General features: G+C 37.7%; 1 protein-coding gene across 1 annotated transcript; it reads left to right on the top strand.

The window, feature by feature from the left end:
* Positions 1-1,143: 1,143 nt before the first annotated feature.
* rdh14a (retinol dehydrogenase 14a) lies at positions 1,144-10,848 on the top strand. Its single transcript, XM_069886476.1, has 2 exons — positions 1,144-1,594; positions 9,808-10,848. Exons 1-2 carry the CDS (start codon positions 1,223-1,225, stop codon positions 10,429-10,431), a joined length of 996 nt encoding a protein of 331 aa, XP_069742577.1. The 5' UTR covers positions 1,144-1,222; the 3' UTR covers positions 10,432-10,848.
* The last annotated feature ends 15,776 nt before the right edge of the window (positions 10,849-26,624 follow it).

Here is a 26,624-nt window from a genome sequence, read left to right as displayed (position 1 = left end):
TGAAGTGACCAATAAGGCCATTTTTGGACCAATACATCCTAACACAGAGAGTACGTGATGAGTGGGTGGGTAATTTGGAAAACATTGTGTTCCTCTTAATTATGCTGTCTCTAATGAAGAGTTCCGGAGTTCTCAGTGCCATCCCAGATGTACCTTCTCTATTTTTAGCAGTCAAGGGACAGGATGTTATGTTAAAAAAAAGTTACATAATTTTAAAGGATTGGAGACCATTCTTGAAGCAGCTCTAACATACTGATATTTTCATACTATGATGAAGCTCAGAAGAGGGAGTCTGATTCATCAATCGTGTATTGGGTACACCCTCCAGAGGTGACTGAGCACGAAAAGTGCCTGTATTCATTAAGTGTACAGGCAGAAAGACAATCTCCCAAATGATGGTCAAGCAGATTTCTGGGCTGGGAACCTCCTCCTCTAAAGCCTTCAATACAAATGATCATGTCAAGAGCAGCCAGAGACTGCAACCCCTTGTACAAACTGACAAGGAATGCTGATCTTGCCTTCATCGAAAGGGGCCTTTTCATAACCAGAGGAAGGGCTGCACTTTCAGCACCATTGCCTTTACACAGACCGAATGGTGTGAGAAGCAGAGGTGCCTTCACAGATTTTACTCCAGACAAAAACTGAGAACAAAGAACATTTATTATACTATTACAACAATGCAAAGTTGGGTGCTTCCCCTTTGGCAATAAAAAAAAGTACCTGTAAATGCACACACAAGAGAATGTAGATGCTGGGATCTGGATGAACAAAATCAAACAGCTGGAAGTACTCAGCAGGTCAGGCAGCACCCATATCCACAGGAGTCTAGTTAGAGAGTTGAGACTCTGCATTTGGACTGTGCGTCAAGGAGAAAGCAATGTGCGGCACCTGATAGAGAAGGGTGATGTGCAGAAGGGAACAATAGGGAAAGGTAGGGACCCAATGAGTTGAGTGTAGCATGGAACTCCGAGGAGGCTTGGAACTAATTAAGAGGGAGCTGGACATGGTTGTTTAATTACCCAAATTTGGGAGAGAGGCAAATACCCAAGCAGCGAGTAAATACCAACGGGATAATGAAAGTGGGTGCAGTGATTTGGAGTGGCCGCCGGGAGCGAGAGAATGATTGACGGCTGCCCGGGCCCCCCCTCTCTCCCTCCCTCCCTCGCGGCGTGCGGTTGCACTGCAGGCCGCCGGTGCACTTTGTTCGGCCGAGCAGCGCTGGATGCTACTGTGGCCGCTGTCGGTGGCCATCCTCACGGCCGCATATTACCTCAGGCACTGGCTCATGTCGAGCGCTGCGGACCGCCTGCCGGTCCCCCCCACCATGCGTGGCAAGACGGTGATCGTGACGGGCGCCAACAGCGGCATCGGGCGGGCCACAGCAGCCGGCCTGGCGCGGCTCCACGCCCGCGTCATCCTGGCGTGTCGCGACCCGGCCGCAGCCGAGGAGGCGGCCTGCCAGATCCGGCAGCAGCTCCAGCAGAAGCCGGAGCAGGACGGGGGTGACGTTGGGGCCTCCGGGGAAGTGTTGGTCCGCCCGCTCGACCTGGCCTCGCTCAGCTCGGTGCGGAGTTTCTGCCAAAGGATCCTTGAGGTGAGGGGAGTGCAGATAACGGGGGAGAGGGGTGTGGGGACAGAAAGGACGAGCCCGGGAGTGAGGAAATAGCCAGGAAGGCGTGGTGGAAGTGGGGCAATATTATAGGAGAATATACTGGATACCCAAGAGGTGAAGTCCAGGGGTGGAACAGAGAACATTAGGGAATGGGGTAATACTAGAGAGGAATTGGATCAACATCTGGGAGGAGCAAACTTGGAACAATATTGAAATGGAAGAGCAGGAGTGATGGCAAGACATGTGCTAAATATTTGGGAATACATTGAGTGGGGGGCAAAGGGATACATTTGCCATGAATAATTGGTGGAGAGTACACGTCACGTGGAAATACCTCCAAGCAAAAAGGCGAAGCCTTCGGGTCAAGCAACATCTATAGAGGCAAAAGGAGCATGCGGCTGAGACCTTGCATCAGGACCGATAGGGGAGATTTACCAGTCTTCATGCTAAAGGCTGGTAGGTGATTGGTGGAACCAGATGTGGATGATATGATGGGCAAATGGAACAAGAATGGGGTGGTGATAGATAATAAAGGGAAGGGTGATGAGCAGATGGACCAGGTGGGAAAAGGGGAAGGAAAAAGTGAATAAGTGATCAGGCAGAAAACAAGATGGAGATTTGAGTATGTATGGGAGGAGAACACTAAAGGTGTGAGATACCTTAAATTTGAAAAAAAAAATCAGTATTCCTACCTCTTGGTTGTAAACTACCTCAGCTGAATGTGAGGTATTGTTCATCCATTTTGTGTTTGGCCTCTCCGCAGTAAGGCTGAGGACAGGTCAGTGTGGGAGCGTGAAGGAGAGTTAAAACAACATGAATGTTAGTTTGCATGGGATCTAGGATGAGCAAGCCGATTGCATACAAAACTGGCTTGGTGCTAGGAGTGTCAGTGGAGGGTTGTTTTGGAGATTGGAGGCCTCTGACAAGTGGTGTACCACGGGGAATCGTGCGAGTTCCCTGTTGCCTGTCATCTGCATTAATAATATTGGATGAGAATGGAGTTGGCATGGTTTGTAAGTTTGTGGGCGAACCCAAAATTGGTTATATAATTGTCTATGACAAAGGTCAAAGAACACAAAAGCTGCAGCTGGTGAAATCTATAAGCAATCAACATGAGTCAAACAACATCCTTAGAGTGAAATGGTCAGTCAGTGTTTTGGGTCACAAGTTATCTTGTGATTACAACAGGATCTAATCAAATGGGGAAAGTTGGCCAATGACTAGCAGATGGAATCTAACTCTGACAAGTATGAATTGTTGCATGTGGTAAGGTAAACCAGGACAGGTTTTACACAATAGATGACAGGAGAGAGATGGAGAACAGAGATTTAAGGGTTTCCTGAAAGTGGCATCATGGGTAGACAGGATAGTGAATATCTTTTGCATTCTTGTCTTCATCAGTTATGCCGTTGATTGCCAATTGGAATGCCATGCAAAAATGTACACTATTTTAAGGAGACCGCACTTGGAATATTGCATGCAGTTTTGGTCACCCAGATCTAGAAAAGATGTAATTAAGTTGGAAAGGATTCAGAAAAGATTCACAAAGATGTTACTTTTGATTGGGTGCAAGTTATAAGGGAGTCTGGGATTCTTCTCCATGAAGTGTAGAAGGCTGATAGGTAATCCTATCGAGATGTAAAAAAAAATCATGTGGACCATAATTATGGTGAATGGTCAGTCTTTTTCCCAGCAGAGGGGAGTCTAAAACCAGAGGACAAGGTGAAAGGGGAAATATTTAAAGAGAACCTAAGAGGCAACTTTTTTCCTCACAGAGCAGTGTGAGCATGAAGATTGAGCTGCCAAAAGAAGTGGATTTTTAAGACATCCCGATAGTACATTGATATAAAAGGTTTTGTAGGATACAAGTTAAATGCACGAAAATGGGATTAACTTGGGCAGGCAACATGGATAAATTAGGTCTATTTCTGTGTGAGAACACTCATGTAACCAGGAGCTCAAGATGGCTATTGCAGACACAGAGGAGGTACTCTGGAACAGTTGCCTAGTCTATGCCTGGTTTCACCAATGTAAGGAGGACACATCTTGAACACCAAATGCAGTCAACCAGTTTGGAAGAGATGCAAGGAACCTCTGCCTCACTTGGAATGTATATACTTGGTACTTTATATTTGAATAAATGTCCAGAGGATGGATAAATACTGATTAAGTACATAATCCATAATAAAACCAGGGTTTTAAATAACTAGCACTTATTTTATTAGGAGTGGTGTGGGTGAATATCTCTAAGATCTGGTAAATGCCCTAATGTGGTAAATACATTGGCTAAATATTTTAATTAATAAGTAGTGATTGGGTAAATACCAGTTAATATTTTGGGCACTGCATTAATACCTTGGGGTCTAAGTTAATAAATATCTGAGATATTATTAATTGTCCTGGAGTTGAGGCAGTGAACCTGGATTAATAAAGAACGAAAGTATAAGCTCTGCTGTTGATACGGGAAGAGTTGGTGAAGAAAATTACTCTGTACCCTCTCCAGTACTGGCATCTATTTTCTTAAATAAGGCACCCAAAATATACCCCATATTCTAAGTGAGGCTTCAGCAGTGTCTTATAAAGCATCAGTGTCACATCCCTGCTTTTGTATATTTTTCCTCTGGATAGGAATGCCAACATTGCATTTGCCACCTTCACACCTTTAGGCTAACCTGCACGAGGACACCTTGTCCCTTTGCATCACTAAACTTTGAATGTTCTCCCCATCCAAATAATGGTCTGCCCTTTTATTCCTTCTACCAAAATGCATGACCATACATTTTTCAGAAATGTATTTAATTTACCATTTCTTTGCTCAGTCTCCTTATATCCCTAAATCTCTTTGCAGCCTTTCTGTTTCCTCATCGCTCCCTGCCCCTCCATCTATCTTTGTATCATTTGCAAAGATAGCCACAGACCATTTATTCTGCAATCTAAATTGTTAACATGCAACATAAAAAGAAGTAACCCCAACACTAACACCTGTGGAACACCACTGCTGACCAGTAGCCAACTAGAATAGGATCCCTTTATTCCCACTTTGTTTCCTTCCGATCAGCCAATGTTCTTTCCATAACTGGTTTCCATAACTTGGTTTTCCCAATCAACCTGCTTATTGAAATCACCCATGACTATTGTTACATTGCCCTTTGTTTTTCATGCCTTCTTTATCTCCCTCTGTGGCTTGCATGGGATATTCTGGCTACAATGTGGTGATCTGTATACAACTACCATCTTTTTCCTTTATTGTTTCTCAATTCTACTCACATGGATTTTATATCCCTATATTCAGTGTCTGCTCGCTCCAAAGATTTACAGAAGTCCAAAATTTCAGATACCAGAAAGCCAGACCTGAGATTCTAGACTTTTTGAAAGCTCAGACTTTTTAAATTTACTGGGCTTTTGTGTGTGTATGCGTAAGTGCCAAGATGCACAGTGGCATTTTTCTTTTTTAAAACTGCTTGTTTGATAAATGAAGAATGTTGCATTGATTAATAAATGTAAAAATTTACCTGTTCATCTCTTTATTCCAGCTTAAATTTAAATATTAGAAGTGCTGCCTGACAAACTGGAAAATCTGAAAATCCAGATTGATCTGATCCTCAAGCAGTCTGGATTTTCTGTTGTAATTCTGTTTTTAACCTGCAGAACCACCCATCCCATCCCCCTTTGCCTACTTTCCTGTCCTTCCAATAGATTGCATCCATGGATATTTAGTTCCTAGCTGTAATCTTTGAGCCACAACTCACAATGTCTGTCATACCTACCAACTTCTAGCCGTGCTACAAGATCATCAATCTTATTTTTTATAAATTTTATTTTCCATTTGTGTCGAAGCATATAGTATTTATCCATAATATAAGAATAATAAAAACTCTGTCACAAAGGTAATAGTTTTTGTACATTTTCTCCCCCCACCCCCACTCCCTCCCCAAAAGTAAGAAAAAAGAAAATGCCTGTCTAATAAACCTATATCTTTTAAATAATTAATTGCAGTTTACATAACAATCTTAAACCATAATTAATTAGGGCAGGTTTGGTGGGGGCGTGGTGGATGCTGCAGGGACAGTCATAGAAATAAAATCCATGTAGGGTTTCCAAATCTTATAAAATTTGTCTGATTGATTTTATAAATTATTCATTATTCTCTAATGGTATTCAATTAAATAATTCCATTTGCCATCTATTCAACCCCACAATATCACCAGATTTCCATGTGACAGCTATTGATTTCTTTGCTATTGCTCTACTTAAAAACTTTTTTTTGATAAATACAGCTGTATCTAACTTCAATTGGGTAATATCTCCCAATAAAAATACTCTGTGATCCTTCAAAATTTGCTTCTTCAAAACTTGTCCCAATAAAATACTTGTATCCTTCCAAAACTTATCTACTTTTTCACATTATCAGACTGCATGCAATCAACCTTATTTCTTGTACAGCGGGCATTTAAATACAAGATCTTCAGTGCTGTATTCGTCACCCTTTACAATTTTGTTTCCAAAGTACCCCAAGTTAAATCCTTGATCTTATGCTTGCACTTTTGCCCTATTCACTGCCTATCCTTTCTTAGAATCTTGCCACAGTGTTTCTACTTGTGTATCTTTTGCCCTATTCACTGCCTTCTCATTTCTGGTTCCCAACCCCCTGCCCAACTAGTTTAAACCCTCACCAACAACTCTTAGGTTTTTTAAAAAAAACTGACTGCCAGGATATTAGTCCATTTTGTGTAGTTCATACCTATCCCAGTATAGATCCAAGTGATCCACTGATCTGAACCCCTACCCTCTGAATCCCTATCCCCTGCACCAACACTTCAGACACAAATTCATTTGCCACAGCATCCCGTTTCTGCCCTCAATGGTGCGTGACACAGGGAGCAATCCAGAGATTACCACCCTTGAGGTCCTGCTCTTTTAGCTTCCTTCTTAACTTCCTATATTATCTCTTTAGGACCTTGTCCATTTTCCTATCTATGTCATTTGTATCAACATGGACCATGACATCTGGCTGCTCACCCTCTCACTTGAGAATGCTATGGATGTGATACGAGATGTCCCTGACCAAAGCACCTGGGAGGTAACATACCATCTGGGATTCTAGATCTTCTTCACACAGCCTATCATATGTTCCCATAAGTATCAAATCCCCTATCACTGTAACTCTTCTCTCCTTCTGAGCTGAAGGGCCAGACTGATCACTATGGTGTCCCTAGTAGATAGTTCCCCCCCCCCCCCCCCCCAAACATAGTATCCAAAATAATATACTGTGCTGATGTCTATTCCAGTTTCCTGTCCTCTTGGGTGTGACTGTCTCCTTATAGCTCTGTCTATCACACCCTCTGCCTCCCAAATAATCTGGAGTTCATCCAGATCTAATTCCCTAACATGATCATAAGGAGCTGCAGCTATGGATATGATTTACAATTTATTTATGTTAGTGCTATACAGATAATTTTAGTTTGTACCTGTCCATACTATCTTATTGAATTGTACTCTTTTTGTTTGAATATGTTCTTCATTAAAATATTTTTAAAATATTTACATATATCAATGATATCTTACTGCAAAATAACCTAAAAATGTAAGTTTTCTCCTACTGGACATGCTAACAGTATGAACTGGAGGCTCAATATTCTTCCAATAAAAATTTTTCTTTGCATATAATCTGACCATGCAATTATATCCTCTTCCTGGAGCAAGATCTCTCTTTAATCATAAACAATGTCCTATGAATTCTTCATGAAATTTCTAAGATTTTTGCACTACAATGCCTTTTTTTCTTTCCAACTCTTTGCTGAATTGTTACATCTGATCATCATTTAACCTACCCACATATGCTACATCATTTGCCAATTACAAACTGACTCTCCCAACAATTCAAGATCATTCTCTACACCTACACAAGTCATTATAACGTCTGATGACTTGCAACATATGCCCATAATGCCTATACCCAGATAATTAATAAAAGAACAACTGTTCAATGCAGAACACTGTGGAATCCCACAGTTCTTTCTCTATGTGATCATATTAGTTATACTAGAAACATTCACTCTTGTTGCTGGTTTACCTTCATCCACCATCTTGGTGGCTTTAAAAATGTAATATTAAAGACCCACTCCCTAGGTTTAGCTGTTTATTGCAGCATATAATTTTCCAGTGACATTTAGCAAGTTTGTCAACAGAAATACTTTCTGTATGATTCAATACAGTGCCCTTGTCGTGCCAAGTAACAGTGATGCCTTTCAAGCAATCTGACTGAAGAATTCTCGTAGACAGATAAAAGCAGAAATTCAGAAGTCTGTGTAAATGCTGGAAGTTACTGTCAGATATATCCTATAATAACAGAACAATTGGCTTCTGCTCTATTTCTACAGGAAAATCTGACTGATTTTAAAAAAAAAACTTCTGTCCCTTTCTGGCTAAAATACTGATTCTCTCATAATTCCCACAAGTCCATCCTTGTCTCTAGTGAATACAGTTTCCCAAATCTGGTTTAACTTTTAAAAAAAATGTGGATCTTCCTTTCAGTTTAGCAGATCTGCCCCAGTCCTTTGAGCTGTTAGAGACATGGATGAATAATAATAAAAATTCAGTTGAATTTATCCAGCAAGATTGCATATCTACTTTATTCATAAATTATTTAAAGTTTAGGATTTTCTTTTTCTGAGTTGTGTTCCTGGAATTGCCTGAGATGTTGAATACTGTTTTAAGTTTTATGGGTAAAACACATTTGTTTTAGACATTGTTTATGAAATGAAAAATTGTGATTTAAATCATGGGTCTGTTAACAATATTGTTTACATGCGAGTGCCATTTGGCAGTGTTTTTTGATTTTTCTGATAATCCTCTTAATCCCTCTTTTCTGTGTGTAACTCATGATTTTATCAAGTTCTAACAGTTTCCGTTCCAGTTTCAGGCTATCTTGGGTTCAATTTAAAACATGCGTCATAATGACCGCATTACTGTGGGGCAAAATAGTCTTCATTGATGATTGCAGCACTCAGCAAACCACTAATTACTCGCCCACTGAGAACGAATTGTGGGGGTCATGTTCCTTGCTTCAGAGCTGTACATGTGGACACAATTTCACAAGTTGGTGATCCACAACCAAGATAACAATAGCTAAGATTGTTATATTAATTTTATTTTTTCTTTATACCTTGGAGGTTTAGTTTTTTGTGGGATTCTCTATGAAAGTAAACCATTTCTTACAGAATTGATTGTAGATTGTTGCATCACTTTGCTTGGCAGATTGCCAAACCTCAGGTTATAGTGAGGGGGTTGTATAATGTAAGTTAAATGGATAATCCCTTGTGTAAAATTTATATACACCTCCACCCTTTTAGGTTGTGGATTTCCTATTTTGCTCCAGCTTTTGCTTCTTCCTACTTAGTTCATTGGCCTTTTTCCCCATCCACACTAAAATTACTAACCACAATTTCAACCTCAGAAGCAAAGTTCTTTTTTTTTTGTTGTTGTTGCAAGTATGCCTCTTTCTAATTCCTCCTGCTCAGACAAGGATAAATGTACAGCCATTAAAGATTTCAGCAGTAAAATTTTCTAAGTAAAATTTATCAAGCTTCGAGTGAGTGGACAGAGCCTTGTGATGAATAGTGAGCTGTAGAATTAGGTCAAATAATCGAGACTGGAATTGTACTTCTGTTAATTTTTAAATGCATTTCTAGGTGACAATTTTTTTTCTTTAAAAAGTAGCCAAATCATGAGTTCACTATATTTGGAATGAAGTGATATTTAAATGCAGACACTAGTGATTCAGCTAAAGATGTAAGGAATACTTCAGTTAAGCTCAAGTGTTCCACACTTAATTGTTGGTTTATTGAAAACTGATATCTGACCTATGATCAGTACATTTAATTTAAGCAATTTAGATTTGCTCTTGATAAGAGCAATGACACCTGTCTTATTATCATGTTACCAATGCTTTTTAATTTGAACAGTATTTTTTAGAAGTTTGAGAGTTTTTGTGTATCAATTTCAACAGTGAGTAACCTCTTTTGTCCTTTCTTAAAATGGTCTGTCTTAATATTCCCTTAATAGTTTTTATTTTCACTACCATTGCTATAATATTTTTGATCATGAGTTCATCGTAATTAGAAATATCTAAGAATTGCTACTGTGTGAGCAATGTGATGAATGAAAAATACTTTTTAATTTCTTCTCTCTATAAGGAAGAGCAAAGGCTAGACGTCTTAATCAATAATGCAGGAATTTTCCAGTGCCCCTATATGAAAACGGAAGATGGTTTTGAAATGCAGTTTGGTGTGAATCACCTGGGACATTTCCTTCTCACCAATCTCCTCCTAGATCTCCTTAAACGGTCTGCCCCAAGCAGAGTGGTGGTGGTGTCCTCTAAGCTCTACAAGTATGGTGAGATAAATTTTGATGATCTGAACAGTGAAAAAAGCTACAACAAAAGTTTTGGGTACAGCAGGAGTAAGCTAGCCAACATTCTGTTCACCCGTGAACTAGCCAAACACCTGGATGGTAGTGGTGTCACTACAAATGTGCTCCACCCAGGCATTGTACGTACAAATCTGGGAAGACACGTCAGTATCCCTTTACTTGGACAGCCAATATTCAAGTTTATGTCCTGGGCTTTCTTTAAAACACCTGAACAAGGAGCGGAGACATCTCTCTATTTGGCTACATCACATGAAGTTGAAGGGGTGTCAGGTGAATATTTTGGAGATTGCAAACAGGAGGAGCTTTTGCCTAAAGCAATGGATGATGAAGTTGCAAAGAAGTTGTGGGATGTGAGTGCAAAAATGGTGGGATTGATCTCACCGTTGTAAATATTTAATGCTGTAAATAGTGGGTGTATATGTGGAAAAGTTACCATTATACCAGTGAATCAGTCTGGAATAAATGTTTTAAATAAATCTTTTTTTGTTTCCTTTGACTGGAAATGGTGTCAAAGCTATGTGTTGTGAAATTGCTTGTTTTATGCCATTGTTTTACTCCACAAGTTCAAAATGTCAGAAATTTGCAGAATATAAATATTAAATGGATTTACTTTGTGCTTTATTGATGACTTCAGTTGCCTTACAACAGATAACCAAATATTGCAGTTAAAATTCCTAATTTCAACACATGACAACTCTTAAAAAAGGATTGCTCAGCTTTGTTCAGTTGACATTTATTGTTGTGTTTGACTCAAGCTTTCTCTTAGCATACTTTTAGTGCTTAAATTACTTCAAATTTTGTAATGCTTGATAAATAAATACTATTCTTGAAATAAAATGTTGTTTGAACTTTATTGTATTGAGATAGTAAAAATAGGTACAGAAGTTTAAACATTTACTTTCAATTAAGGCAGTGTCATATAAAAGAAAGTACAGTTTTTTCTTTATACATATTTTTCATTTTCTGATTTTTTATTTTTTTTTATTTTTCACACTATGAACTATATTAACCAAAATACACACAAACATTTCCCTTTTGAATATACACAGTTTCATTTTCTCCCCTTTTTTACCCCCTCCCTCCTTCCCAACCCCCATCCCTACCCACTAAACATTCAACATATACAATAAACCCATTAAACAATGTCATCACACAATGAAAATAAACAAAAAAATTGTGTCATCTACTTTTACACACTGGGTCAGTTCATTTCGTCGTCTTCTCATTCTATCATTTTAGGGGATGCAGATCTGCAGTAGGCCCTTTCTGTTGTGTTCCATGTACAGTTCCCAAATTTGTTCGAATACTGTGACTTTTTAAAAAAATTGTTTTTTTTCCCAATGGAATACATTTATTCATTTCTATGTACCATTGCTGTACTTTCAGGCTCTCTTCTGATTTCCAGGTTGACATTATACATTTTTTTGCTACAGCTAAGGCTATCATAATAAATCTTTTTTATGCTTCATCCAATTTGAGGCCTAGTTCTTCTTGTATTACTTAGAAGAAAGAATCACCATTTAAATGGCAAACACAAGCAATCCAATCCAAATTAAATTATCAGCCATTAATGAAGAAATTACAAGATGACTGAGAACATTGGAAAGATTTACCACTAACACTGATAGGAAGGGTAAAAAATTGCATTAAAATGAATATCTTCCCAAAGATACAATACCTATTTCAATTGTTACCAATTCCCTTAACAGAGAAATTCTTCAATGAGCTAAAGAAAATAATAAAGAAATTCTGATGGAAAGGGGGGGGTAACTGAGGATTGCACTAGATAAATTAACAGAATGGTACAAACAAGGGGGCTTACAGCTACCAAACTTTAAAAATTATTATAGAGCAGCACAATTAAGATATCTTAGATTTTCATCAAAGAAGGGAAAAACCAGATTGGACCTGGTTAGAGCTAGATAAAATAGCGGAGAAGGTACCAAAACATATACTTTATAAGTGGGATGAAAAACTGGTGCAACATGGAAGTTCACCAATAATGCACCATCTGCTCGACATTTGGAAGAAGATTCACGTAGAAAGGAAAAAACAAATTACCAACTTCCAAACTTATTATTGACGCAAAATCAACTAATCCATTTCACGATCGATAACCTTTCCGTGAGAGAATGGGAGAGAAAAGGGATCAAAGGAATAGAAAATTGTTTTTTGGGAAATAATTTATTTTTTGAATAAATGAAGTACAAATATGGTATAACTCACAGTACAATGTTTGCATACCACCAACTTAAAAACCTACTTAAAGGACAAACTGGGAAGAAGGCTGAGGTTACCAGAAGGAAGCAGCTTTGAATATGTAATTACAGACACAATGATAATTAAAAGATTTATAACAAATATGTACATCAAGCTGCAAGAGAAAGAGAACAATGAAATAAGATGTAAACCCAAACAAAAGTGGGAACAAGATCTAAACATAAAGATAAAAAATGAAAAATGGGAAAGCTATGCTCCGGAACTATGAGAAATATAATAAACAGTAGGTTACGCATGATACAATATAATTGGTTACGCAGGCTATATATCACGCCCCAAAAGTTAAATAAATGGGACCCAACAATATCAGATAGATGTTTTCGCTGTAAGAAGGAAACGGGAACAACAGTACATGCAATTTGGAAGTTTTGGGAAGATCTAAATCAGGTATTAAATAAAATCACAAAAAGAATCATTTTCTGATCTTCAAGGGGTCACCAACTTATGTAAATGGTTCTATTCCTGAGGACTGTAAACCACATTTTTTTTGTAAAGCAGAAACAAATAATTTCCATAATCTGGATTGTAATTTGACATTGAAGGAATTGTTTCAAGACCGGTTACCAAGATTATGCATTGTACACCTTTAGGAAGCAAAGTAATGAGGTTCACTTGTGTTTGTGAAAGATGGAGAGTTTGAAGTCCCTTTGACATGTGATAACAAAGGAGGTATCTCAATCAAATATAACTAATTGTAGGAGACAACTTGAACCCTTAGAAATAAACACCCTTGTTTTATAGTCTTTAAAACAGACCATCTGAATGAATAATGGCAGAGATTTCCCAGCCTGAGAGCTGCAAGTCTGATGTTGGCACTGTCCTGTTGGAATCCATGTGGATCCACCTTTCAGACAGGAAGCCAAACATAAGTTTTACTGCTGGTTTAAGCCCATGACTATGCTTGACACTGGAACCTATTGAAAAATGCAGTGTGGAGACACAAGAAAATGCAGGTGGTGGAATTTGAAGCAAATAACTCTTGGAAGAAATCAACGGGTTGAGTCGCATCTGTAAAAGCAATGAAATGTCTAATGATCTGGGTCATGATCCAGCATCAGGGCCAGAACTTAGCTGCAATGCAGCACTCAAGTCCTCACTTCCTTTAAGGCAGAAGATCTGCTTTGATATATTCACTGTTCACAATATGCTGCACTGTGAAATCTAACAGCAAATGGAGTGTGATTATTTTGGAGAATACCTCCTTTGCAAGCATTACTGGGTTTTGGGTAACCTCTCTAATCTTTTTCCATTCTTGGCCTTCTGTCCTCCGCCAGCAAATCGCAGCAAGTGACATCACCTCAGCTTTCAACTTGGTACAATACAAAACCTTGGACCAGATGCTGAGTTCGGTTTCAAAATATTCCCTTTTTCAGTTTACTCACCTTGACTATTGTTGGTATGTTACCCAATTATTATCTCCTTTATGCCTGCACCATCATCCTTTTTGGCATTTAATATCATTGTTGTCATTCTTTCCTCTTTTGTTGCCCCTGCACTTGCTTAAAATATGTTCTACTCAAAAGATGCAACTTGTCTTTAATTTATGCATAAATACATTAGTTGCCCATGACATGGACTTTAACATCCTACATATATGATATAAAAATTTAATGCATAAAGGAATGTATTCCTAATGATTTGAGGCAGTTAGAGTTAAGGTAATGGTTAAAATTAGTAATATTAGCACAATTGTGTTTAATAGAAAGCACAGTTGGAAAGAAAACTGGCATTGATATCCTAAAATGAGCAATGGCTTCTGGAGAGGAAACTTTCATCGTCACTTTTGGCCCTAATATTACAGAGCAAGCAAGTTGTGCTAACAATGACAGCTCCACAGATATGACTACAGGGTAGTCCTCAATTTATGACTGTAATTGGGACCGAAAGATTGGTCGTAAATCGGATTCATATGTCTTAATGAGATATTCAAGCAATTTTCCAAAAAAATTAAACAAATGAACCTTTAATGAAGAATCTCACCATATGTACAGCATTTTTTAAACATTGGTCGTATGTGCAGGTGGACGTAACTTGTGTAGGTCGTAAGTTGAGGACCACCTGTATTAGAAATTTCTTATCTCTGGCTTCAGCTTAATTTTAGATGAAGGAAGGACAGGCTCCCTTTATTTTCTCTACCATGTACTCCTAGCCAGTCTTCACCAGAATTGATTTGGATATCATGGATATTATTTGAGTGTGACTGAATAAGTATGTGGTCTGTGTTACTAGAAAATAAAACTTATTTGTTACAGCACATTCTGTGAACATTTAGCAGATAATGAAGCATCTGTGAAGTGAGAAAATTACCTTTACAGGTTCTTGGAACTGTTATCTGGAAAGCAACCAATATTTACATGCCAATCCAGACTTAACAAGGTTTTTGCACTTGGAATGTTATCACATATCAGTCTGTTTTTCACATATCTATTGATTGATGCGTAATGATGAATCCCAGACACTATCAAAATCAGATAGAGCTATAGGGAATACGCAGTTGCAGTGTTACATGGTGAATTAAGCAGCAATTTGAAGTCTGAAATACCACAGCAAAACTGATCGCCAAAATCTTGTGATCTTACAACAATTTGTTTGCTACAGCCGATGTGGAATTAATACTATTAAAAAGTGTCATTAAAAGATTAAGTTCACAGACATAGATTATGGGCATTATGACTGGAGGCACCAGTTTCCATTGATCTTTGAGATACATTCCTTTGCTCCATATGGATTGAATAATGGAGTGTTCAGATTTGCGCTAGAAGTGGAAAGTAGTTTTGTTGCAGTAACATTATTGTTTCATCGAGATACCGGAGAAAGGTTTTCATTCTTACTAAAGTAACCATGTAGATTAGTGATTAGTATTAACCCTGATTATTATTAACCCTTGGAGTACCAATTTCTAGTTATCTCATCTGGAAATGGATATGTCATACAGGATACAAAGCACCACACTTTAAATTTAACATTCAAAATTTGAGCAGGTCAGAATGATTTCTTGACTTATGGTTCACTTTCAATTGGTTGAAAATATCCTTAAAGCTGGACATCGGTTAATCAAGAGTTAACTTTTTCAGTGAATAACTGCTTTGGATGGAGGGGAGAGGGAGCGGGGAATGACTCTTAAGTGTGAAAGGCAGCTCAAAAAATGACTCAGTTCAATATCAATTATGACAATTATAGAATTCTTGAATACTTATTTTTTTGAGTGGTTATGGCGGCATAATCAGGCTAGTCTGACATCTGAAAATTAAAGGCATATTTTCACTACGGGAGGGGGTGCAGGCCAGATAGTAATGGGTTTGTGTGGAAGAGAGAAGGGTTTAATCTACTGACTTTAATGTTTGGTCCGTGATTGCCATCTGATGTACTCTCTACCAAAGTGTTTGGTAAATGACTGCCAATCTGATAAATTGGACTCTGCTGTTGTGCACTCTGTAGCGTGAACTCTGGGATCAACCAAGTTGATTAGAAGCTTCAGGGAGAGGAATTGTGACAGGATTTGAGGCACATTCTGAATAGGGGGTTCTGCTTTAAAAACAATGTGATGCTTCATTATTACCTGGGCCTTGTGTCCACATTTTCAACCTGAGGAAATCATTACTCTCTTCAAACCAGTGCCAAAAATAACAATTGAATATCAGGAATCTCTTTGGAATCCAATTTGCATATTTAAGTCAATGGCTCTTCATCATGGGACAGATCTTCTTGATGCTCTCAATTTAAAAATCTGGTCAACCATCTTAGAATGGGATTGAGGTAACAAGGTTTCATGGTGGTATTTTCATTTCCCTTTAAAATATTCCCCAGAAGAATTTATTTTAGACTCACGGCAGTTCATATAAAAACTTATAAAACTGGCTGGCGCATGAAGTCTGGAATTTCCTGGGGCTATTGCAGTTTTTTCAGTTATAAAAATGGGAAGAAGTATGAGAAAGTGTGCATAAGGAAAAAAAAAGAGAAATTAAATTTTTAATCAATTTTTCAGTGATAGGATGACAACTTAATATTAGTTTTTGAATCCACAAGATAGTCATCTTGGAGTGAAAGAGGTAGGAGAATTATGCTGGTCATTTCATTGTAAACTTGATCGACATTTGGCACAGACATCAGGCATGTTATAAAAGAAATCCAAGTCAATTGCGAGTGTAGTTTCTGTCGGGACAAATCTGTTAGTTTTAATCAATCAGGACACGCCTTTAAAATTGCTGGTCTGCAACCCCAGTGTTGGCACTAAACTAGCAGAGAAGGCCAATGCAACAACCATCTAAATGTGGGGAATGTCAATTTCATAACAGGAGATAAATTAAAAGTTACACCAAAAAAAGCAAGAGAAGAACATTTTCAAAAGTATAGAGTGAAATTATATCTGAGGTTGAATAACAAAACTTGTAATACTGGATGATAAATTGGGCTATCATAAAAATTCACTCAGGTCCTTTCTGTCAAAAACGAATCAGGAATAAGTAGTTGAGAAACAGATGTTGAACTAAATCCTGAGAGGCCTTTGACTCTTGTGGGAAGATATTTTCTGAGTCCTGAATACAGAAAAAAAACATTATCCAAAACATAGTTGGCATTTGTACCTTCCTAATTGACCTGCTGCTGACCCCTGCATAACAATGCCCGAAATAGATCTGTGTCTTTTAGACGAAACACAAGATAATTACTGCCAGTGAAATAGCTACTCCAAGTTCATTGCACCTTAGAAAGATAACCCTAGAAAAACAAAGTATCCCCCAGAACTCATGCACTTTGCTAATAATGTGGCTTTTGGAATATGTTGCCCTCCTATCAGGAGACTATACCAGTCTTGTGCCATCTAATAGTTAACAAAATATACAATTGTTCACTTAATTAAATTTTATTTTTAAAATATTTTCTTAAGTTGACTAAAAGTAAACCCAATCAATCTAGAGCAATTAATGGTTTTTAAAAAAAAGTCAAATCCTAAAGCAAGTATAATTACAAAACCCAGTATTGGCAATGCCTGCATGAAATATAAAATATGATAAATAAGTGGAGGGCATCTTTTTTTCACTGGCACATATGAACAATGATCGTGGACATACTTTCATGTGCCATTAAATACTGGATAAGATAAAACCAACAACTTTGGAAAATTTAATACCTCTGCCAGTTTCTGAATTTTTGTAAAAATAATAAAACCAGTGAGGAAAAGCTGACTAATGAACTAAAAGCAGAAACTCTCGGTGATTCCACTGATCACTGGATTATGCACATAGGAATGTTGTGCTCACCTACTGAGCTGAAATTATTTTAACAATAGTTCAAGCAGATGATGAAGTATATCAGGACTGACAGAATGAATGCTCAAAGCAGAAGCATTGCTAAGTATTACAAGTTGCAGGGGGTTGTTGGCAGCATTTTGTGCACATAACTGAACAGTCTACTTCCGGGACTTAGTTATGCTTAAACATATACGATTTGTGGCAGAAAAAAAACACTAAATATATTTGTAGGAGAGCCTGTTGTTGTTTATTTTTGAGAATATTTAAATATTAGTATTGAGTACAGATTTTTTTTGTAAGAAGACAAACAATTTAAGCAAATTTTCTCCAAAATTTGGCTGATGTTCCAGAGGTGTTAAAATATACAAAGATTAATGAGTCATATTTTCACTTGAAAAATTATGTATAATAAATTGCTGTGTAAAGAAAATTAGAATGAGAATCAGATAAAAACCTATCCATACTTTTGAAACACCACTTTTTTTTTCTTGCACCAACAAACTGAATATTTATTTACCTAACTTTTATATTTATGATCTCTTTCCATACAGGGGTAATTTAATCTGTATTATTGTGGTTTTTAACTGCAGCAAGTAAGAATTTGGATGTACTTCTGGGTATGACAATAATCTCATTCTCAATATCAAAACTCACCCAACAAATGGCATGTGCTTTCACTATTTTATATGTGTAATGGAATTACAGCAAGGGTTTGGATAGCAATGTTCCTCAGCATTCAGGGAGCAAGACTAAGAATATCACAGAATGCAATGACAATAAACAAATATTGAACCAATAAACAGGAACTTCCATATTAAATTGAAGTGAATAAGTTATGATGTTGGTTTAGCAATTCCATTGTTGTGGTAAGCTAAGTTTTTTTTTCATGATTTGAAAATAATTTGGGAAGTCCCCAGAAAATCGGATGGTGAGATTTGAGAACTGAGAGGGAAGAGTGGAATTTGGATGTTCTGAGCCTTGGACAAGATTAGTTTGATAATTAATTTTTCACTCTGAAGTGAAAATATACTCCAACAAACATTGTGTATTTTTATTTATTTATATAAAGATTATACCTTTTCTGCTCATTTATGTTACACTCTCAAATAGGTTAATATTGTTCAAAGAAATATGACCGAGGCAGGCAGTTAATCCCCATACATCGGCACACAGAAAATACAAAGTACTCAGATATCAGTGATTAAAAAAACAGATTCTTTTAAACAATAATTATCCATTTACCCTTAAAACATAATATGCACAGTATGTCTGAGTCATTTTTATTCATATCTTTCATCTCCAAATTAGTTCCTTATAAATATATAATTTCTGATTTCCTTGTTAATTAGATGCAGACATAAGCTGATTATTTGACTTAAGTTACATCTGTTCCTTTTGCGTAGGTGATCATTGGATGTAACTGTATGAATCAAAGTATCTGGCACAAATTATGCAGTTTATTTATAATACATTCAGGTAATGTGCATATTTCTGAGATACCTGTATTAAAATGAAGCTTAAGTGAACATAATGCAATTGTTTGTTAGTAATAACCTTTTAAGTTAACTTTAGGTTAAAGAGAGGGAGAAACATGTGTGCCTCTTGGTTGAAAATTGGTACTTGTAGAATTTTATGAAATAGCCTCCAGGTAAAAAAATTATTGTGAATGCCAAAGATATAGTTGTAAACTGTATCGAAGAATTCATTCTGACCAAACATCAGTGAAAGCTCCAGAGAAGGGATGTTATGCACCTTTGGTCAATTTATTGAGAGTTGAATAGTTTACAACAGATGCCATTTTGGTGTACTTGGAAATGAACAGGATTAATCCAAGTAAATTGAAAAAAAATCTATGCTAGGCTCAACCAAAATGTGAGCTGTGTATATTACTGGCAAGCAAAATTTAAAAAAACCCAAGAAAATACATTGTTCACAGGAAGAGTCTGCTCATTTTGTAAGAGTGTGTTCAATTTCTCACACAGATCATTGTCAAGCCCAGGCAAAGTCAATTTGTAAGTCCTTGTGATTTGGTGAAATTATATCCAATGCTCATTCAAATAAAACAATTCATTTGCTGCTTTTCTGCTGTCATTGAAGAATTTGGCAGCACCCGGTCAGATTCAGTGGAAAACTCTACATTTTACATGATTAAAACATGATTAAAACAAGACTGTTCAGTCTCACGCATCGTAGACAAATAGTATTACAAACAATTATGAAACATTTGTGTTTTTTTGTAATGTATTAGAAGTTAGCAATGTAACGGTCAACAACTGTGACCATAAGTAACTTTAAAGTGCATTGTATCACAACGTGTCATGAAGTGCTCCAGTTCACCTTGATGTTTGAGAAGTGCTGATTTACGGCTACCAATAAACCACAAACACATGTACAATTGCACATTTCAAAGCTTGGGGAAAACTTTCACAGGAAGTACCCTCATTACACACAGTAAAATATAAGCAATTTTGCCTGTCATCAATGTCATTAGCCAAATGTAGCAAAGGATTAGTGTGAAAATTGAATTTATCACTGGCTTCTGTTTAGTATTCAGCTATAGATAAAACATTAGAGGTTTAATTTTGACTCATTAATGACAATAAGAAATGGTGCTTGCTGTGGCAGAGACTCTGGAGAAATACAAGAACATAATAAATAGTAGCAGGTGTAGACTTCAGTTTACTCCAAGCCTGCCACATCATTCATGGCTGATCTATGCCCATTCTCTTGATTAATTAATGTTGGCTTGACCAATGTAAGTTTGCACCATTTGTGAAATAATCTGCAGACAACCCGTGATTTGATAGGTAAGAATGGATATATCAAAATATAGAAAATCTTTCTTCATTACTCTTTACTGACACAAATATTTTGTTTTGGTTGTAACTTCCAATCGTAGCCTTATTAAATTGATTTAAGGTTACTGGTGCCTAATTGTGATAATCTAATGCAGCATTGTTCTCCACAGGATATTTCAATTTAATAACAGATGAAAATTGATGCAAACTGCCCTTTTATTTCATCTGGTCACTTTGCTTCCAAAGGTATCACTGCTATTATGAGGCAGAAATTCATAGCAATGAGCTACCAGCTGAATCTTCATTGATAAATGGAGAAAGCACTAACCTCTTCATCAATAAAACTGTGGTTCAGACTCAACTGGCAAGGATAAGGTGCAACCAATTTATGTAGAAATCTAGTCAGCACGCCAGGGGTGTTGCATGTTAATGACAGATGGGCAGATGCTACTGAAGCAAAGCAATAGTAAAGACTAGAAGAGATATATAGTAAATAAACTTAATTAGTAGACAAAGCCAATTGTCCAATGGGGACTGATACTTTATTAAAATTACCAGTGAAATGGCAGTATTTTTTGTAAAATATCATAAATTTGTTTAAACAGGGCCATGACTAGAAGATGGAGCGAAAAACCAAATGTCTGCAAGTTGTGGAAGGCTGAAGAGGTTCTGGGTCTGGAAGGGTTGGGGGGGTTGCTGCTGAGTGCCTACCCAAAAAAATCCATGTTTGTGATCCATTAGTCTGCAACCCTGCCCCCCCCCCCACCCCCATCTTAAAAAAACTTACAATGTGAAGAATATTCTGTGGAAATCCTACAGCCAAACTCTTGTGCAAGTCAGAAAGGTAGATGAACCTGGTTTCAAGATGTTCAAGTTGACCATTGATAACCAGGTCCTTTCTCCCAGCCTCTCAGTAATGCCACTCTCATTGTTAGCAATAGTTTGAGCTCTGGTCTAAACCATGACAATAAAACTCTGGCAACAAAGCCTGCTGTTGCCATGACCTGATAATATTTAATCCATGCCTAATTTCTGAGCCATCTGTTACACTCCTGCACGTGTGAATGTTCCAGAAATGCCAGTGAGTTTTGACTTGACCAGATTGCATTGGAAAAGCAACATGATGTAACTTAATCAGAACTTAAGATGAATAACACCTCTCCTAAAGTTGCACAGCACAGAAATCACACCTTCAGCTTACCAAGACTGTGTCAACCACAAATCACCCACTCACACAAATCCCACTTTATTCTCACATCTCCATCACCTCCCCCAGATTCTGCCACTCATCCACACACTAGGGGCAATATACAATGGTCAATTAACCTTCCAAACGTGATGTCTTTGGGATTATGGAGGAAATTAAAGCACTCAGGGGAAACCCACACAGTCAACCCTGAGACCGCACCAGAGACCTGAATCGAACTTAAGTCACTGGAGCTGTGAGGCAATAGCATTGACCACTGTGCCATATATTCAAATATCCTTGTAGATGAAATATCTCAAGGGATGACTTTTTGATAGAGTGCACACTTGTCCATCCTATATCTCCCCTTCTCTTTCTACCCCCCACCCATAATGCCTCCTTTGCTACCCACCACCTCTTAAAAATACAATGCAGTTTAATTTCTTGGCAATGCAGAGCTGACTATAAATTTCAACTATTGCATGGAAGCCTGAAAATGTATTTCATTTGAGGGATTTGAATACTTAAAGCTTCACAGAGTAAAATTTAGTGAAACACAATAGACTGCAGATGTTGTGATTGTAGTAAAACACACTGAAATACTGGAGTAACTCAGCCGGTCTTTTCAGCATCTAAAGGAGACAAAGATATATTGCTGATGTTTCAGGCCTGAGCCCTTCAAACAAAAATCAGAAAAGGCAGAAGCCGGATATATCAGAAAGTCTTAGAATTCAAACAATGGGGGAAGAATCCAGACCAACAAAAGGTGTTAATTTAATTAATCTCATGTCAAATGCACTTCTCATTGAATTATCTTTATCCATAAACAAGATCTTTTGGACACTCAACAACATAATTATACATTAAAGAAAGGTCATTAATGTCTAATATTAAATGTGTTTGTCTCTGCTACTTGCTGTGCAGAATATTTCCAGCGTGTTCTCTTTTTCTTTCACACTGACAACATCAGAAAATATTTTGCAACAGAAAACAAACTCCATATTTTACTTCTGGCTGCTGTGGACTCTGCATTGTTAACAGATATTTAAAATGGATTATCCCTGAATGTTCATACAAAGGTGGTGGGCAGTTGGCAAACTGTTGCTTTTTTTTATGTCAGAAATGCAAAATCCTGTAGTTCCAAGAATCCTGATATAGAATTATCAATATTTTCTGAAGTCGAGATGAGATGTGATTTGGAATAGAAACTTGGTGGAAATACCAAGTTAGCACTTAGCACAATGCTATTACAGCCCCAGCAACCTGGGCTTGAATCCAGCACTGTAAGGAGTTTGTTGGTTCTCCCCATGTCTGTGTGCTTCTATTTCCTCCCACCCTTCAAAATTTACGGAGCTTCTAGGTCAATTGGGATATTTGGGTGGCACGGGCTCAGGGGTCAGAAGGGCCAGTTACCGTGCTAAATACTTAAATTTAAAATAATTTAATTTAATATTCCTTTGTATTTGTGAAACACAGTTAAGTTGCCCTGCAGTTCACTTTTAGAAGGTATTCTGCACCCTCATTATTATAATGGAGGAGGTATCAAACACTTAGGATGATCAATAGTGTGATAATTGAAATATTTTAAGCTATTATGTTTAATCTTTCAGTTTTTTTTTGGAAGATTGAATTAAATTTTAAATGAAAAACTAATATCTAATGCCATTGTGAAATGCTGTAACAGCTTCAGCTACCCAGGTACAAATCCAGCACTATCTGTAAGGAGTTTGTCCATTCTCTCCGTGACTGCATGGATTTCCTCCAGGTGCTCCAGTTTCCTCCCACCCTACAAAAGGTACAGGGGTTGTAGTTTAATTGGGTGTAAATGGGCCAGAAGGGTCTGTTACTGTACTGTATGTGTAAATTTAAATGCTGGGTAGGTCATGTCTCCAGAATGGAGGACCATCGCCTTCCCAAGATCGTGTTCTATGGCGAGCTCTCCACTGGCCACCGAGGCAGAGGTGCACCAAAGAAGAGGTACAAGGACTGCCTGAAGAAAGCTCTTGGTGCCTGCCCCATTGACCACCACCCGTGGGCTGATTTCGCCTCAAACCGTGCATCTTGGCGCCTCACAGTTTGGCGGGCAGCAACCTCCTCTGAAGAAGACCGCAGAGCCCACCTCACTGTCAAAAGACAAAGGAGGAAAAACCCAACCCCAACCCACCAATTTTCCCCTGCAACCGCTGCAACCGTGCCTGCCTGTCCCGCGTCAGACTTGTCAGCCACAAACGAGCCTGCAGCTGACGTGGACGTTTACCCCTCCATAAATCTTCGTCCGCGAAGCCAAGCCAAAGAAAGAAGAAAAATACAGTAATAGTGCTAATGAATGGTCACAGACAAAGTAAACTTCCTTCAATAAAGTGTATTCACTGCTCATTATACAATGGGGAAAACAAATGGAAATAATATGACCAATTTTCCAATTTTTTTTGCAAATTCACTACTGCAATTTAGCTAAACATTTTATAGCCCCTTTCTGTCCTCACTTTGGAATTTACACTGTTTCAAACACGATAATTTCTCACTCAAAGTGCTCAGCAACCATCATGGATGAATATAATTTTAATAACCTAAGACATTTTACCTTCTTGTCCAATTATGAAAATATTTTTAGTATGCAGTAAGAGCCGAAGAAGAGAGAAAATTATCAGCAACATTTGGGTTGGGTCTAAATCTGTGGTAATAATATTTTGTGTCTCTGCCTGGTATTTTGGATTCTGTGTGGTTTCTGTTTTCTTTAAATATCCTTTTACCGTTTTGTTTGGGCCTATTCCACATTATTTCATCTCCCTCTACACAACATTTGTCTTCATTATATATTTCCATCACCTTGGTAATAGAGATGTAAAATAGATGTGCATCATGGCTGCATTACAAAATCTGCTTCCCCTCAGATTTTTAAGATAATTTGTGTAAAGATTTGGAATGAATAACCGAATGTGTTTTGAGTTGTAAGTAACTGTATAAATTGAGTTTTCAGTTCAAGTTGGTTGAGAAAATCTATGGAAATTTCAATAGCAGATACATAGTAATGCAAAATATATTTAGAAATGCAACACTTTTTAAAATGATTTGACGATAATGAAAGGAAGGAAAATACTTGGAATGTTTTTGTCTTGAATTGCACCTCGTTTACAAAAATAGAAGAATTAATACGAAGCAAACATCCAATTTGCTGAGTTTTACTTTTTTAGTGTTATCAGAAGGAGCTTTTAAAATATAAAGATGAAAATGAGCTGAAAGGCAATACAGTGCAGTGAAATCCAAAACTGGGTGAACAGCTCCATCTGGGGGAACGTTCATGTGAAACAAAACGCTGTCTGATGGAGGAAATTAAACAGCGTGAGAGAAACTCAGCAGGTCAAACAGTGTACTTTATTAAGCAAAGATAAAGATGCATAACCAATGTTTTGGGCTTGAGCCCTTCATCAAGGGCTCAAGCCCAAAACATTGGTTATATATCTTTATCTCTGCTATATAACGAACACTGTTTGACCTGGTGAATTTCTCCAGCATTGTGTTTTTACTTCAACCACGGTGTTTGCTGACTTTAATGTTTTATATATGCTGGAGGAACTCAGTGGGTTGAGCAACATCAAAATTTCCAGCTTTAAACATTGATATTTTTTTCCCACTCTTGCTACTGGACCCACTGAGTTCTTGCAACAGATTGCTCCAGATTCCAACATCTGCAGTCTCTTGTGTGTTTTCAACATGTATGTAAATCTTTAGTGAAAATTATAATTCCCATGTGCACCTGTGTTGATTTTATGCAATAGTTTGCAAGGATTCATTGTCACACTGAAAATGGAAAGAAAAAATAATCACCGAAATAGCTGCGTTTGTTTGAAGGGTTCTTTTTTCATCCCAGTGAATGGTTTAATTCAGTGGTTCTCAACCTTTTTCTTTCCACTCACATCGCACTTTAAGTAATCCCTACGCCATAGGTGTTCTGTGATTAGTAAGGGATTGTTTAAGGTGGTATTTGGGTGGAAAGAAAAAGTTTGAAAACCACTGTTTTAATTGTACCTAATTGACTCGTTATGTACACGGTTTAATAAATCCAAAGAATATGGGCCAATGACAATTTTTCTCAAGCAAAATATTTCAGTAAGAATTGGGTCTAGAGCAGTGATTCTCAACCTTCCCTAAACACTCACATACCACCTTAAGCAATCCTTTACTAATCACATAGCACTTGTGGCATGGGGATTACTTAAAGGGTTATGTGAGTGGAAAGTAAAAGGTTGAGAACCACTGGTTCAACTATTCATTTTTTTTTAAAGTATTTTTATGCAACCTCTTTCATGACTTCAAGAGGGACCAACACTTGTCAATTACAGGTAATTACTTTCGAAGAATAGCCAGTGCTCTTCCATCTACTTGAAGGATGAAGAAAACCATCTACAATGGTATTGTAGCAGCCAGCTAACTGGAATGCAAACCAGTATACAAAATGGCCGATGAATGTGGTGACCACTCAGACCCCACAGGGCCAATGACCATCCCAGGTGACCACCCACACGGCAGGAAACCCAGCAACGGCAGGAATGCCACCTCGTCGGAGATTGCCGCTGCTGTGATGTCACTCCTGATGTCAACAGCGAGGAGGGAATATAACCAGAGCTGCCATCATTCTTCGACTTCAAGTCCTGGTGTGTGTATCTTCTTTCCACACTTTGCAGTAGTGCATAGGCTACGATATCTCATTAATTTGCCTTTAGTGGTTAGTTGGAGAAGAGAGATTTTACATGCCAAGAAACAAATAATTTTTAAAGCTTGTACGTCTGTTTCAGAAATTTTGGTTTATTTAGTAAGAGTCATACTGGGATTTGAAATTATATGCATTTTGCAGCATCACGGAAAAGATAATTTTGGGAAGTGGTATTCATGGTGTGGCATTGTCCATTCAGTGCCTTCTAAATGTCTGTAATACCACATAAAATGGATGTCCCTGTTGTCCAACAGGTGGGAAGCAGAAAATTTAAGTAATTTGTGGACTTGAGCCAAAAAGATTTTAATGAAACTCTGAAGTGACAGTGGCATTTAATTTCCTCGACGGCCCAAGG

The sequence above is a fragment of the Narcine bancroftii genome, chromosome 6 (genome assembly GCF_036971445.1).
Source record: "Narcine bancroftii isolate sNarBan1 chromosome 6, sNarBan1.hap1, whole genome shotgun sequence".
In the NCBI taxonomy this organism is placed as follows: Eukaryota; Metazoa; Chordata; class Chondrichthyes; order Torpediniformes; family Narcinidae; genus Narcine; species Narcine bancroftii.
The sequence above is the reverse complement of the archived record's forward strand: the minus strand, read 5'-3'. Positions and strand labels throughout refer to the sequence as shown.

Excerpts from the sequence above, each read along its gene's own strand:
- rdh14a (XM_069886476.1), top strand. The coding sequence starts at position 1,223 with ATGCTACTGTGGCCGCTGTCGGTGGCCATCCTCACGGCCGCATATTAC. Across the intron at positions 1,595-9,807 it reads TCTGCCAAAGGATCCTTGAG|GAAGAGCAAAGGCTAGACGT; the intron begins GTGAGGGGAGTG and ends TCTCTCTATAAG.